Source organism: Scatophagus argus, chromosome 17 (genome assembly GCF_020382885.2).
Source record: "Scatophagus argus isolate fScaArg1 chromosome 17, fScaArg1.pri, whole genome shotgun sequence".
NCBI lineage: Eukaryota > Metazoa > Chordata > Actinopteri > Scatophagidae > Scatophagus > Scatophagus argus.
In genome coordinates, this window is record NC_058509.1 from 15,870,981 (window position 1) to 15,886,417 (window position 15,437).

Below are 15,437 nucleotides of genomic sequence, written 5' to 3' on the forward strand. Positions count from 1 at the left end.
ACTTAATTTGACTTGGGTCACAAAAGTTACCCATTTGTCTCATGGATTAAAGGGAAGAACAACAGTGACTTGGACAAAAGGAGATGGTGAGTTGATTTAAAGCAACTTCGCAAGGTGATAAAAGAGACCGGTGCCAAATAAAGGGATGAATTGCTGGAAAACATGCCAGAGGTTATGTTGATATATCAAAGGGAGAAAAAATTCCTCTCAGAGGAATGATCCATAAAGTCATATATTTCACATGGGCCCTTCATGAGGCCACTGCAGGCCACTCATGAGTCCTCATGACGCTGGCTGCAGAATCAGCGTGTTAAACACTCTTTCCTTTCAGTCAGAAGAAGAAGAATTCACTCTTTCTTTCTTTCAGACCTGAGATGACTCGTGCTAGGGTCTGGTCTGGTAGTCAAGGTTACTGAAAAACTTGAGGCGATGTGCAGACTGATGTGATTGAGAAAGCCCAGTTCTGAGCAAAAAAACAAGCAAACAAAAGAAAAAAAAACACACACACACACACAAACAGCATCTGTGTTAGGATTATCTCTGTCTCTGAATATGACTCACACTGGTGTCTGTGCTGGTCATTTCCTATCATTCAAAGCACATCATCTGACTCAATGGTTTAACATGTTAAGTCCCATTTAATGTGGCATAACTGGCTTCCAACATACTGTGATGCAGCCTCAAGCACATACAAGTGTTCATTAATGCACTGTTTGTCAACAGTTATAACCTACAAACACGTGTTTTATTACAAAATTATCACTCTATCAATCTCATTTACTAGTTGTTTATATACTGCTTATAAAGGCAACATTAAAGGATGACGTTGTGATGACATTAACAGATATTCATGTATGATCTCTGTGCAATGCAAAGCTCCACTAAGCCTGATTTGAGTCCTATTCGTAGCCCACTTGCTGTAGCAATGAATGAGACTATACCTGGCAAAATGCAAAATCTCAGATCGATATATATTTTTAGTATACTTATGGTCAAATTTTCAAATGCTCTTCATATCATCTGTTGCACAGCAGCAGGTGGGTGAGTTTAAATTGAAAATGGAGCTGAACATGCTGAACCTTGCTGAAAACGATTTCATCTGTTTTTTTTCTTTATTTCTTTATTTATTTTGTAATATTTGTTTTGGTCGCCTGTACATCTTAAGGTAACGTGCTCTACATTAATATTCACCTCACCACAGTCCTGCACTGCCCCCTGGTGGTTTTGGAGACAATGGCTGCCTTTTCTCAAAATGAGCTAAGTGCCATAAAAATACCAAAAAAAAAGAAAAAAAAGAAAAGAAAACCTTTGTAAAACTCTCTAGAAATCATCCCTTTAAAGCACACAACAATGAACTGGTGAATCAACATGAAGTGCTAACCCAGTGCTTCCCAAAATTCTTCACATCAAGGACTACTATACTAAATAAATTAGACCTTTTATACTGTTTGTTATATTGCAGAAAAGTGTGTGACATCCAAGGAGAGAAATATTATTGGTTACTATTTAGTTCATATTAATAATATAGCTGCTATGAATGGGAACACAATGCCAATGTGGTTTTAACATCTTTTTTTTTTTTTATTCCAGGAAACAATTTTTTTTTGTTTTGTGAACAAACACTACAGAGTCAAACTTTTTGAAGCAGAACAACTTTTTTTTTGTTTTGTTTTGATTATAATAAAAACTTCATACAAAGAAAAGGTAAATCACAGCTGTTAAGCTAGCAACGACTGAGGTTTTGACAATCAGTAATATAATATGGTAACATAATGCTGTCAAAGATGAAACATTTTTATAAATATTTACATTCATACATTCAAATCAATTCACATTTCTGTTATAAACAAAATCCAATAATCCTACAAAATTATGTTTTACTTCACCTCACAACACTTATTTTTCTCCCAACAGCAAATCACACAAACACTGAGACCTCTGTCATAGAAAAAACAGCTAAAAGAACTGAGCAACAAGCAATCAACACAAAATCCTTTAACATGTTTTAAAAGATGTTTGAACAAAATTTTGTTATTAGCTTTGCAAAGAAAAACAAAAAGACCGTTACCTTCTAGTATCAGAAAACATGACCATTTGTGTTCTAAACGCACAGCCAACAGAAATGCACATGCGTTTGTTTTCCTGATTTCATTAGCTTTCTCCTCCGAGTCAGATGATGTCTCCGGAACATAAATGGTTTCACAGAAAGGACAGGGACACACATCAGAAACTGCAGTATGGTTCAGTACGTCCACACCTCATTGGCCCACAGATGGTTGTGGCGAAGCCAGCACCGAGCTGAGGAAATGTCGAGGGTGAATACTTGCTCCTGCGAGGAGTTAACTGCTTTGTAGCTTATGATTAGTTTGGGCTGAGGGATACAAGCTGCAGCGAGGAGGCGGCTACTAGCTGAGAGGTACTTGCTCTCACAGCTTTGAGTCCTGGAGAAGGAGGAAGCAGCACCCATCATGTAAATACACATCACATAATGCAGCCGCGGTCATCTCACACACACAAACACACACATTACCTTTTAAGAGTGATGCTGAGGCCGCAAGTGGTCGACTGGACAATGACTGCTGCATTGAAAGTGATGAACATCTCAAAGGCAAGAGCCAGCTCCACCTCACCGAGTCGACAGGGGACGATCAGTGTCATGAATCCAGCGGGAGCGGACACATCTGGGTAGTAGCCCACGTTTAGAGAGTCTGGGGAATTAAAATGAATTCTGTCTAGTGTTTCGTCTTTCCCTAAATTGTGTTTATGATCCATGTTACTGTAAGCAGAGCAGCGGAGAGAGCGATACTCACGTCTGAAGATTTCCCGTGCCCGGAGCCAGAGGTTCTGCTTGCCTAGTTTGTTTAAAAGTATCTGCAGCATACTGTGGTTAACTGCCAGGTTATTAGAGAGCATGAAGTCCACTGTGTCTGAAGCTACAGGAAGTATCTGTCTGTCCACACACACTTGCAGGTGAGAGTTAAACAGAGGACAGTACCTGGAGATATCGACCAAGTCTGAAGAGAACAAACAACACACCAGCATTTACATGCAATCATATTGAGGCCCGCAGCCTGAAACATAAACCTGAAAGGTTTACCTAAAAATTACTTTATGTATTCTATTTGTCCTGCTTTGTCCTGCAGTGGGAAACCGGCGCGGACTGGCCGTCACCCAGCTGAATGAACTAACTAAGGAACCAAAATGTCTCTGCAATTTTGGAGTTCCGCTACTGGTTTGACCATCTCCAAGGTTTAAATAGTCAGACTGTACGCAAATGTTTGGAGAAGTTTATGTTAAGTGTTTTAAAAAAAATGGTCATCAACTTCAACAGTAAATGATCTATCCATTATTTTTTCCAATAAAAATGATTTGTTTAATACTCTACAGGTGAACATTTCCTTTATTGATCCCAAAATTTCCTTCACTACCACCCAAGTATTTATCTACCAATGGCTCTGAACAAAAGAGGGAAAGGATGGGGGGGGGGCAGTATTATTATTATTATTATTATTACTCGATGTTGTGAATGAAGTAAATTAGTGTTGATTGCAGTAGTTTCAATTTTTGTATCTAAAAGCACACTGTTAAGTTGTTACATTCAACTGAATTTTTCTTTCTGTACACATAAACGTGGAGGAAAACCTTGGAAAATTAGTTTCATTATTTAACATATCAGCCTGACAAAAACAAGGTTGTGTGTGTGTTTTTTTTTAAATTAATGATTCATTGATTGACAAACATGTTGCACATTCCCAGGCTGCTTTTTGCTGCCAGTTGGCCCCCATCATTCAAACTCTTGTGAAATGTTTGGAACAGCCCCTGAGTTCACAGATTTAACTTCTGTCATTCACGACTGAAGCAGACAAGCTACAGGCTACAGGTCTGAAGCCCAAACGAATGAGGAAATCTGAGATTCTTAATGTTACAGGCAACGAAAAGATCTGTTTGTGTTTTCTCACCGTTGGGTTCTTTGATTCCAGGGAGGTTACAGAGGACTTCCAATGTGTCTCTGTGAGAGCTTTTCTCAGCCAGACGCAACAACACCCGAGTCCTACTCTCCAGATCAGCAGGCTCACACGGCCACGAGCCCGAACTCAGGAACCATTTGTTTTCTGAGTAACAAACGCATAAACAAAAGGCAAGCACACCATTTGCCAACAGATAACTGAACTGTCATCGACAAAACAGAAGGGTTACAGCATGGGGCTGCTGTATGTCGCTGAATGGTATTCAATCCAGTAGGTATGCCGATTTGTTGTCAGGTTTATAACAGATTAAGCTACAGCAGCATCCAAAGTCAGAGTCCGCTTCAGAGTCCAAATCCTGTTCTATGAGCTGTTATTTGGTCAAGACAGAATACAAACTCACTGCCAACAGAAGCAGTTTCAAGTATTTCATAAAAATCTAACTGCCATCTGTCTTTTGGACACCATGTTGACAGTGTAAATGCATCTAAAACTCAACTAAAAATGTGCTCAAGCTGCATTCCTTACAGTCTCAAACATACAACAACAAACAAACATATTAGGTAATTTTATGATACATTTCATGACTTTCCCCTGTGCAGATCTTATTTAACCACTGACACTTCACTTTCAAGTACATATTCATTTGAGTCTAAACTGTACACATCTCCAGTGTAAAGATGTGACAGCGAAGACAGTCATGGCCACCTACTGAGTCCGGGGTCAGAGCTGTTACCTCGCAGTGTGTTCAGAGCTCCCTCCACGCTGCCACTCAGGAGGAAGAGCTCAGTGGCCACGGTGATCAGGCAGCACCGCGACGCTCTGTCCTCATTCCCGAACAATCCCTTCAGTGTTGAGTAGTTGACTTTTGAACCAGAGAGCACCTCCACTACCCTCCGACCCTACATGCATTCACACACACACACATATGCACAATAAATATCCGCTTGCTAAGATTATTGTATCATAAAATACACAACTCTTGAAAAACGTGATCTCCTCTGGTCACATCTTTGGATATCTGCAGTACCGATGTTACTATCATAGCAAAAAGGTTCTACATGCGTAATCATAGCATAAGAGAAAAACATGAAGCTGATTTAATTAATCAAAATGTTTGATTAGTACAATATGGATAAAGGCTATTTTTCCCTCACTGACTGGCAGGCCATAACCACATACTGTGCAAATTTCATTTACCTTGACCCACTGATGTGTTTTGTGGTATCTTAACATGAGAGAAACTCCAATTCTGCCAAAAAAATTCCTCACCAGGCTGTTGTCACCTTCATTCTGACACACTAAAAACAAGAATAATTATAATCAAACCATCAGGTACTGTTGAGGGAAATTAGTAATTACAAACCTTACATTAGTTTTAACAGCTTCTTACCTGTCTCAGAGAAGGCAGCAAAGGGCAGTGACAGCTTGTCTTTGCTCTCAGACAGCAGCGCTATGGCGATGCGACCACTGATTTGCTCCACATGGTTGGGCCGCTGGCTGGATTGGCCAATGGACCTGAAAACCTCCCCCATCCGCCTCCAGTCCTCTTGCTTGGTACAAAGCTGTCAGGTAGAAAAGGCAAAAGTGGATCCGAAGGCATTGATAGACTGGACACCGAAAGACATTTCTTCCTTAGGAAAAAAAAAATGACAGAAGTATGCTACTAAAGAGAATTAACCTCTATTTCCACAACAGACTGGGCCAAATTCAGGTACTCTGGAAAGGGTGCGCTGCTGGGTAACCTTTAATAATAAAGACAAATCAGCCATGTATACTTAAACATAAACAAATCATACAAGGTTTCAGAAATAAGAGTTATAAATAATGACAGATGATAATGAACTACATTCATAAAACTGTTGTGACTGACAGTTTTTGATATTCAGGTGCTTAAAAGAACCTCTGCTTACTTGTGGCTGCCAGATGCTGAGTTTGGAAAGACGGTGTGCTGGACCTCAGGAGAGTTTTTTACACAGTCAAGGCTGTCCAAGCTCAGCACAAGGCCTGCACTGGCCATCTGTCAACATATATGCATGATAAATTCTTATACATACGCACAAATTTTGCTTGCTTGCCTTGCTTAAAGCGTGTTGGAATCAACAGACCTTGAATGTGAGTTGCATGAGTTCAGGTACGAAACTCATGAGACGCTTTTCTCTCACAAAGTTGAAGAGGGCCAACAGGAACTCATGGCTAGGCTATAGACAGGAAGAGAGAGCTCCACATTTATACTGCCCATAAGTATGAGGTAATTCTATAAAGTGCTTCTCTAACCAAACTCTAAACTGTTCTACAAAACAGAATGCGTCCTGCCCTCTATTGGACAATGAGGTGCACTGCAGCATGAAATAACCACACTCACCACAATCTTGTGGGCCAGACTGACACTGAGGACTGAGAAGACATCAGGCACCATGCCGGCTTTCAGCAGAGCCCAGAGGAGTGACATAAGCACCGGCATGGAGAAATACACTCCTGGTGGGTTGTTGTGGTAGTAGCCTGTGAACACAGCTCCTGGAGACAAAAGGACAGGACAACCAGATAACAGGACAGATGATGAAAAAGTCTTAAAAAAAAGTCACGTGGGCATTCAAATAGGGTGACTTGCTCGGGAATAAGATGTTCAGAGTATATCATCACCCACATACACTGCATAAACCGTGTCTACTTGGGTTTCTATTATTGGACAAGGGCGGCACAGAGGTGCAGTGGTTAGCACTATTGCCTCATAGCAAGAGGGTTCCAGGTTTGAATCCTGGTCTCGGCCCTTCTATGTGGAGTTTGCATGTTCTCCCTGTGCCTGCGTGGGTTTTCTCCGGGTACTCCGGCTTCCTCCCACAATACCAAAAACATGCACATTAGGTTAATTGGCTACTCTAAATTGCCCCTAGGTGTGAGTGTGAGAGTGTGTGGTTGTCTGTCTTTGTGTGTTGGCCCTGTGATTGACTGGCAATCAGTCCAGGGTGTACCCCGCCTCTCGCCCGTAGTCAGCTGGGATAGGCTCCAGCTCCCCCGCGATCCTGACGGATAAGCAGTATAGAAAATGGATGGATGGATTATTGGACAAACTGAGCACTTACCTGCTTTTTGGAGGCACATTGGATTTTTGATGAACCGCGTCACAGTTTCAACACAGAACTGAAAGAAAGGAAAGAAGCGATTCTGAAACAAATCATGGAGTTACGACGACAGCACAGCAGAGGGGGATGTTGCCTCAGAGAGCTTTAGCATTACACCACTTTCCAACCAGCATCTTTACACATCAGCTCTACAGCTGACTGAAGTTCACCGTCTACTTCATCTACTTCACATTACTTGGTACAGGAAAAGCTGCAGTATAAATGTGTACAGTGCAACCATGGTTTCGCATGCTGCTGCGAGATCTTTACCTTCTCGTCCCCCTCCACAGGCACATGCTGGAACCGACACTTCTTGAACCCACAGGACAGCGACTCACTGAAGTACTGCCTGCAGTACTGACGATTTGCAGGAGAGGAGCTGCTGCATTACTGAGCATCTTTATATTACAGCCAATAGCCAAAATTTCAAATTTCAACCCAGAAAGTACAGAGGTAATACCCAATATATCAACTTTATTCATTCACACTTAACTTTTATGCCCTTTAAAAATCACATGTGGTACTCTAACCTTTTCCACAATAAGAATTTACTATGATGCCCTTTGTACAAGTAACACACAACAGCAAATCAGGCACAAGAATAAGATTTTTATATTCATGCTTTTGCCTCTTGCCCATGGCGCTAAGATACAAAGATCCCAGAGCGAGCTGGCTTTCCATTCACATCTGTTTATATTAACACGATTCTTCAGCCTTCTGTAAGAACTCACTTGAAAAGTTGTTCCCAAGGATAATTGGTCATAACATACAATTATAGTTTGTTTGCCTAACACTGATTAAAGCATTAAGCAGGTTTATAAATTGAGCTGTGGGAAGACTGTGCAGTGACCGTTCATTTAGTAGAATACTTACAGCGTTAGATTTCTGATGCCTAAAGTCAGCCATGTTTGCTGGGTTTGTGACCCATGGCCCTGAGTAGAAAGCACAGGTGCAAAACTACAGTGATACACAGACTGGACTGAACATTTACACTGGCAACAAAATGAGGACCAGCTCTACAAGATACAAGCGACATCAGTTTAAACACTAGTCTATGTTGTTTCCGCTCACCATTTTTTTTGGTCACAAGTGGAATGATGTGGTTGTGCAAAGAGTTCACTGTCTTGATGGGCTGGTTCCTATTACAGGACGTAAACAGAAAATGATCAAAAACACTGAAGGATTAAAGGATCAGAAGAAATGATTCTTAATGTGACAAACAGCTACCTTTCCACTTCACTGACATGATTGTTGTTGGCATCAGGCTGACCCTGTTCAAAAACAACAAACACATTTAACAACGCAAGTACTTGTAGTAACTGAATACTGCTAGTGTTTGTCATGCCATTACTACATCATCTTAATGCAGTAGACATAATGTAACTGTGGTAGTGTGTATGTTGTTATGCACAAACAGGACATTTTAAATTCCTGTAAAAACCCCAATAATGTTTTGTTTCTCCAAAATTGCCAGGAAGTTACACTGATGCCTTGCATTAAAATGCTGACAGACAGTTCTAGAAAGGGCGGTCCTTGTCCACCATATAACACAGCATCCACAACATTACCATGTTTTTGGTTTGTTTTTCTGCGGCGGGACATGTGTTGCGTTGTGCTTTGGAAGGGGTGCTGCTACAATAAGGTCTCCATGGCCTGTTGCTCTTCTCTGTAACATATACACAAAACTAAATCACAGGATGATCTTTGAGAAAAAAAAATTAAAAATACAGTACATGAGCAAATTATTTCTCAAAGGGACAATATTTTTTTTTCTACTGTTGTGCATGTTTAAACTTCTGTTCATCTTGTGATATGCCTTAAAACTCACACCACTGCTCTGTGTGCTTTTGATTTGTCTCTAAGAAGCTACTGGTTAGCCAGGGAATCCCCACTTTGACAATTTGTACCATCAGTGACCATTATAAAAGTCATCTGATTGAAAAAAAAAACAGAAATATAGATTATAGAATATATTTTGACTGGCACATTGGTAATACCTGTGATTTCAGGACTGTCGCAGAGAAAATTGACAGTGACAGGGGTCAACCTGAAACAATAATAACAAAGTAATTTATAATGTACTTCACAATTCAGCTGTGACTGTCAGGGGATGCTATCAAATGGATGACCTTACCGGGTTGCCCCACCTATTTTCACCACTCCAAGAGGACCGGTTTTCAGGGCATCGGTAACCCTTGTAGGACCCAGCTTCAGTAAACTTTCCTTGGGCAAGTTTTCAAACAGCTCTGGGTCATCCTGGATCACGTCAACAAGCAAGATATCCTGTTCATAAGCTGTGAACTCATCCAAAATGCCCTGCTGAGTGTCGCCAGCAGCTTCTGTTTTGGCCAGATCCCTTTCACTGTCTGTTATGTCAGATGGACTTGATCCCTCGTCTCCAACGGAACACAGCCAACCCTCATCAATGAAAGCTCCACCTTCATCTTCATCACTGCTGGGAGAAGAGCGAGGTTCTGTCAGAACACCTGAGGTAAACGCTGCCTTTACGTTAGGGTCCGGGGAAACTTGTTCAGATTTTTTGTTACCCTGTTCCACGGCATTTTCGCAGTCAGTTTCATCCTGGCTTTCCTCTTCATTACCATCATCCATATCTTCATCACTGCTGGAACAAGGCTGAGGGTTGTGTGCAACAGTTTGAGGTTTCAAATTTGTCGAGACTCCGTCCAATTCTTCCCTACCACGTCCAAGATAATCCATGGAGTTTTCAATATTATCATTAGCAATTTGGGGCATGCGACACCCAGCTAGCATTTTATGTTTGCAGGCATCTGTGTTTATTTCCTCCTCCTCCTTCACCAGACATCTCCTTAGGGGGCTTGTCCGTGAGTGCCTTTGTGGTGAAGGGACAGGAGAGAGCATTGGTGGAAGTATGAACTCACTCTCTACTGACTTTTCTATGAGGATGTTGTGCAATGATCTCTCAACATTAATGGGGTTTGTATTATAATATGGCTCCAGCTTTGGTGGACACCTGCTTACAAGAAGTGCTTTATCACTCTCTTGCTCCTCTTGAGGGAGGAGGAGGGAAGAGTCACATGACTGAAAGGAATCAGAATTGTGTGGAGAAGAGGATGAGAAAGTGCATGAAAACTTTCTGGTATCTTCGTAGTAGAGCAATGGCTTTTCTACGGTTCTAATCATACAACTGGGTGAAGATTCATCAGCTGCCTCACCGCTTTTGTCTTGTAGGTACAGTGAAGATGGAAGAGCGGAGAGTGTAGCTGAGAGACTTCTCAAACCATTGTACGTTAATGGTGATGACACTGAAGACAAAGTAGTGGCAGTTTCCCAGTCACTCAGGCCAGATACTGAGAGGGATGGAGTAGACGTGGAGCTGTTGCCTAGAGTTTCATTAACAGGCAAAGATGATGATGAGGCCACATCTGCGCCAGGATCTCTTCCACAATGGCTTGGGCTGCAAAGGGTGGCCTTATCTGAGGGGAGACAAACTAGTGTTTCTTCATTCTCCATTAAGTGAGGTGTAAACTCCATGTTTGTGTAGTCCGGAGAGTATGAAGATATATCACCATTTCTCTCTGCTAAAAAGCTTTTTCCATCCTTGTCATTTCGATGAGAAACCTGGTAGGTTGTGTTTAAAGACAGGCCCGTAGGTGCATTTGGGAGTGCGTCATTGGTTGGGCTGCTGGGTGTACCTGGCTGATTTTGATTTATTGATGAGTCACCGTTATCTGATGGACCCTTAGTACAGCTACTGTCAGAAAAGGGCCAGGACATGTACGTGCGTGCACAAGAAAATGTATTTTTTCTTAAATAGACCCTAACTCTCTGGCAGGTGAAAGACCCAAGTTCATCTGTTGTGATGTTGGTCTCCTGACAGAACGGTTCCAATGACATTTGTTTCTCATTGGCTTTAGTGGAACTATCTAGCTCACTACAAGGTTTCTTGTGGACACTGTTTTCTTTCACAGCTGAGCCAAAAGTGCTGCAGCCTCCTACAGCATGCTGTGAACATGACTGACTGTCATCAGACATCCAAAAACATGTTTTCTCTTGGTCTCTGGAGTCAGTTTTTGCAGGACTGCATTTTAAATGTGGAGTGGATGGCCATCTCTCATCTTTAACACCATTCCCAAGCTTTATCTTTTTGTCTGTGTGAATCTCCACTCCTGTGATGTGAGATCCTAGGCCAGGATCCTCCTCAACATTTCTGTCCCACGCATCAGTCCTGCAGTCCCACATTTTTGCACGTTTACCTAGTAAGAAAGAAGCAGAACAGGTTGCACAGCCTTCACTTGTCCAAGTCTTGTGAAAACGACATGCGGCATGACTGGGTAACATCTGTGCATTTGTGCGTTCTTTCAGGTGTCTCTGGTGTTCAATCAGACTCTGAGACCGACAGATGCTCTTCTTCGACTGAACCCGAGGACAAAACTGTTTACTTTTAGCCACAGCACAATCCTCACTTTTGTGTCCGTTATGTGTTAAGCAATCAGGCGCAAACTGAAATCCAGCTGTCATGTCCTGTTTGAAGCAATGCACAACCTTGGTCTTGAGAACATCCGGCAACATGTAGCCACTATCTTGACAAATAGCATCACATTTTTGGGCTATGTCACAAAGCGTCACCTTTGGGTACTGGCCTGTCCATATAGTAATCTTCTGAGAGGCCTCAGTGGCTTGGTTTTCCTCCTTGATCTGAACCTCAACCATACGCTGGTCCTGCCCTGGACTACAGCATTTTTGCCCTTGCTTTCCCAATGCCTTCTGCTGAGGGGAAACGTATTCACAGTGACCCCAAAAACCACAGCTGGAGGGTCTGACAGCTCTTCTCAAAGACCCTTCTGAACCAGTAAGCGCAGTGGGGCTCGGGTAAGTATTTCTATCAGTGTCTGAAAGTATAAACAAAAACTTGTCAAACAGTGCAAACGTGAATGTAGCAGTTGCTATCTGGAACAATAAAGCACTAGGAGCTCTCCACCCACTAACATGGCAAAGATTTTTATGGATTCCCATCAAAGTCAGCCCCATCTGTATCATCCACTGTATGGGAGAGTAGATGAGGAAAAAAAAGCTTAGGGGAGCAGCCATGCCCTGCTTTCATCAGGGATGAGGATGTTATCAAGACACGCATTTATCAAATGAACCAGTTACTCCTCATCCTCAAAGTCTTTTCTCTTGTAAACCTGAGAAACATTGTTTGAAAACAATACAGATAAAGGATGAAGGCTTCTGAGTGAAGCATCTTGTTCACCTCATTCTAGTCTAAAAAGCCAGAATGGCTTCATTATTTGGTGTTTTGACACCAAAAACGTTAAAAGCAACTACGGTTAATCAAAAATATATATAATATAATATATATATAATATATAGTCAAAAATAAACTTGGACATGCCACACAAAGGTAAGATTATTCTTTATTTTATTCAAGTGATGCCAAATAGTGTGTTTTAGTTTTTACAGGAGAAGAGCTGTAAATGAGGACTAACTGGTCTCTTTAGCTTTTCAGTGGGTAGTATCGGGGACTGTCTCACAGAAGCCAAAGAAGGCAGTGCTAATGCCAGTATCATTACACTTGTGTTTCAATCAGCTTCCTCACAATGTGATGGTTTGACAGAAATGGTAAGCAGAGCAAAGCATTACACCACCCCAAAGTACATATTTAAATTTTTAACTTTTTGGAAAAAAAGTCTTATTACCAAAGGCTTCCCAACAGCAATCCAAGAGCCCCAAGGGTCAAAGCTAGCAATGTGCAGGGGATCATCATGCAAGTTGACCTTAGGTGGTTTAACATAACCCAAACGCTTTTACCTGCCAGTTAGCGTCCTAATTAATTCAATGCAGTACAAAAAAATTCTGAGGTCGGTGACAGAAATTTTAAGTGGTACTTAAATCCACACTTATCCTCTGACAGAAAACACTTCGGTCAATAAAGATTTAGCCGCGCCGTTAGCTTAGCATCCAATCGGCTGCAACGCAATGAACAAAAAACACGCAAGTTAGCCAAACCGTTAGCTAAAAGCTTTTTTCTGCATAAAAAAAACAACAACAATTTAAGCTGCGCTTCATTTCCAGTATCTCACCGTGTTTACTAGTGACCAATTACCTAAACCAACCTTAAGCTAACAACACAGCAGAAGTGCACCTTACTTGACAGTCCGATGGCTATCGACCGTGTTCCTGTTGGCACATGTCCTGTGTTTGCAGCAGCAGGCTGAGGATTCCACCCTGTAGACACGGCCGTCACTTTGCTCTGGCCCTCTCTAACCTTACCTCTGTCCCTGCCGCCCATGTCCAGATTCACGTCTACCAGACCACGGACAAACACTTAACTATATACATATCTGAAATAGTCTCACTTGGAGACAGGGGCCAAGTACTCCATTTAATCTGACAAGACATTTTTTCTACCCTGTTCGTTTTAATAATGTTTGGACACTGTCTGGGCCTGTGCAAAAGCACCATGTAAACCTCAGTCTGTGGTTGTTGAGCTTTCTGGTGTAGTCTGCTTCTGCTGTTTGGTTTGCCCTGTTGATTCTTGCGTCTAATGTACGGCCTCGCTTGTTTAAACTCCTTATTAATGCCTTTGCATGATTCAACATTATTTCTCCTCAGCATACCTACGCAGTTTTCCTCCGTCTCTCCTTCAGGGATGTTATCAGTCGTGTCGGCCACATTTTCTGGGCCCATTTGGTCTGTTAAAAAAGTGTGGACGGGTTCATTGCTGCTAGACACGGATGCGTCCTCTTTCACTGACTCTGGTTCAGAAAGGCGGTTATCCTCTTGTTTTTGGGAGTCAGCTGAAACGTTATTCAGCGACGTGGCGACTCGTCTGCGCCGCGGCACCAGTTTTAACTCTATAACGTTTTTTAATGCGACTCGGTTCAGTTTTACCCTGCTAGAAGATGGCAACATGCTGACCATTCAAATACTGACTACCGAAAGTTACTAAATGGTGGCGCGGTTACTGTACAAGGGTGCTTTCAAGTTAAATTTACACTTGTTGCAATTAAATCTACGTAACGACAACTACTTCCAGCTCTCTCACTCATCTTTACTTGCTGCTCAAATTTATTCTCTATTACATGACGTGGGGACTAAGGTGTGCTGACCACATTGCGCATGCGCAATGCTCAGCTCAGTTTTCCTCTTCAAACGTTATTGCTCTGGGGGTTGGGTTCGGCCCCTTTCTACCAGTGAAGGGAAATCTTAATGCTTCAGCATACCAAGACATTTTGGACAATGCTATGCTTCCTACTTTGTGGCAACAGTTTGGTGAAGGTCCTTTTCTATTCCAGCATGACTGTGTCCAAGTGCACAAAGCAAAGTCCATAAAGACATGGTTGGATGAGTTTGGTGTGGAAGAACTTGTAAGCCAGGACGTTTTGTGTAACTTTAGCCAAAATTGAGCATTGCAGCACTCATCTCCGTTTTAGACCATAAGGTCAGTTAGACATGGAAACTCACAGGGCAAATGATAATGTTAACTTATATAATGCTATAATTGAATTACAGTTATAACAGTTATGCAATTGTATTTTGTCTCATATTTGAAAAGAATATGAGACATTTAAGAGTGCTGACAAAGCTCATCATAGTGCTGGTTTATAGATCTGATGTCCATTTCTCCCCTAAATTTTGTCAATCTTTAAATGTACACCAGTGGGAATTTTGTTCTTTCACAGCAATTTTTACATCTAAGCAAAATTTGGAAATGTACATAGATGATATATTCAGTAATATGTCAAATATAGGCCAAAAAATGGAACCCCTTGGCATTCCATTGTTAAATTGCCATCTGTCTATTGAATATTTGGTCTTTTCAGCTTTTTCATATTTTATTATTTGATACAGTGATTTGTGATGTGATTCAGACACAATCTGCAATGGGTGAAAAAAATGCAGTAATTTTGAACAAAATACAACAAAATGACAGAATTTTTTAAAAAGCCATCTTGAGAACTTTCAACACATTTCCATGATATTTTCTGATTTAAAATATTTTTTCTGATTCATTTATCAAACAAGGCCAAAGACATATTTTTAAAATGAATATTTCATTTATTTATTTGGGAAAGTATCTTTATCCTTGTTGTGCATGTCATATGGAGTGTAATATAGTTTAGAAAATTTATTTAGCCTATTGTACGTGTGCTATCCTTTTTTTTTCTTTCATTCATAAATTGAGATGACATTATGCAGAGGGAACACACTTCACACACACAAATAAGCACCCTTACACCAGGAAGAGAAGTGTTACGATATGTCAGCTGAATCCTTCAAGGCAGAGGTGAAAGCCTGATAAGATGTGAGGGGTGAGGGTGAGACCCTGGTGTTGGGAAGTAGCCGGTCCCTGGACTGTGGCGGCCTG

The 15,437-nt window shown here is 41.4% G+C and overlaps 1 protein-coding gene across 5 annotated transcripts; it reads right to left on the reverse strand.

Moving 5' to 3' along the window:
• Positions 1–1,557: 1,557 nt before the first annotated feature.
• topaz1 (testis and ovary specific TOPAZ 1) lies at positions 1,558–14,172 on the reverse strand. 5 transcript variants are annotated; one of them, XM_046418093.1, is made up of 20 exons: positions 13,691–14,172; positions 9,222–11,958; positions 9,085–9,134; positions 8,656–8,753; positions 8,315–8,358; positions 8,159–8,226; positions 7,961–8,019; positions 7,358–7,444; positions 7,049–7,106; positions 6,331–6,482; positions 6,074–6,166; positions 5,879–5,985; positions 5,647–5,710; positions 5,359–5,530; positions 5,166–5,266; positions 4,702–4,867; positions 3,960–4,112; positions 2,811–3,014; positions 2,531–2,708; positions 1,558–2,441 (listed from the first exon to the last, which is right to left on the reverse strand). In XM_046418093.1, exons 2-20 carry the CDS (start codon positions 11,777–11,779, stop codon positions 2,243–2,245), a joined length of 4,611 nt encoding a protein of 1,536 aa, XP_046274049.1. In that variant the 5' UTR covers positions 11,780–11,958; positions 13,691–14,172; the 3' UTR covers positions 1,558–2,242. The 5 variants fall into 5 exon arrangements, with proteins under 5 accessions (XP_046274049.1, XP_046274052.1, XP_046274047.1 ...); XM_046418096.1 differs by having other exon boundaries at positions 9,222–11,322; positions 13,687–14,172; XM_046418091.1 differs by having other exon boundaries at positions 13,687–14,172.
• Between the last annotated feature and the right edge of the window lie 1,265 nt (positions 14,173–15,437).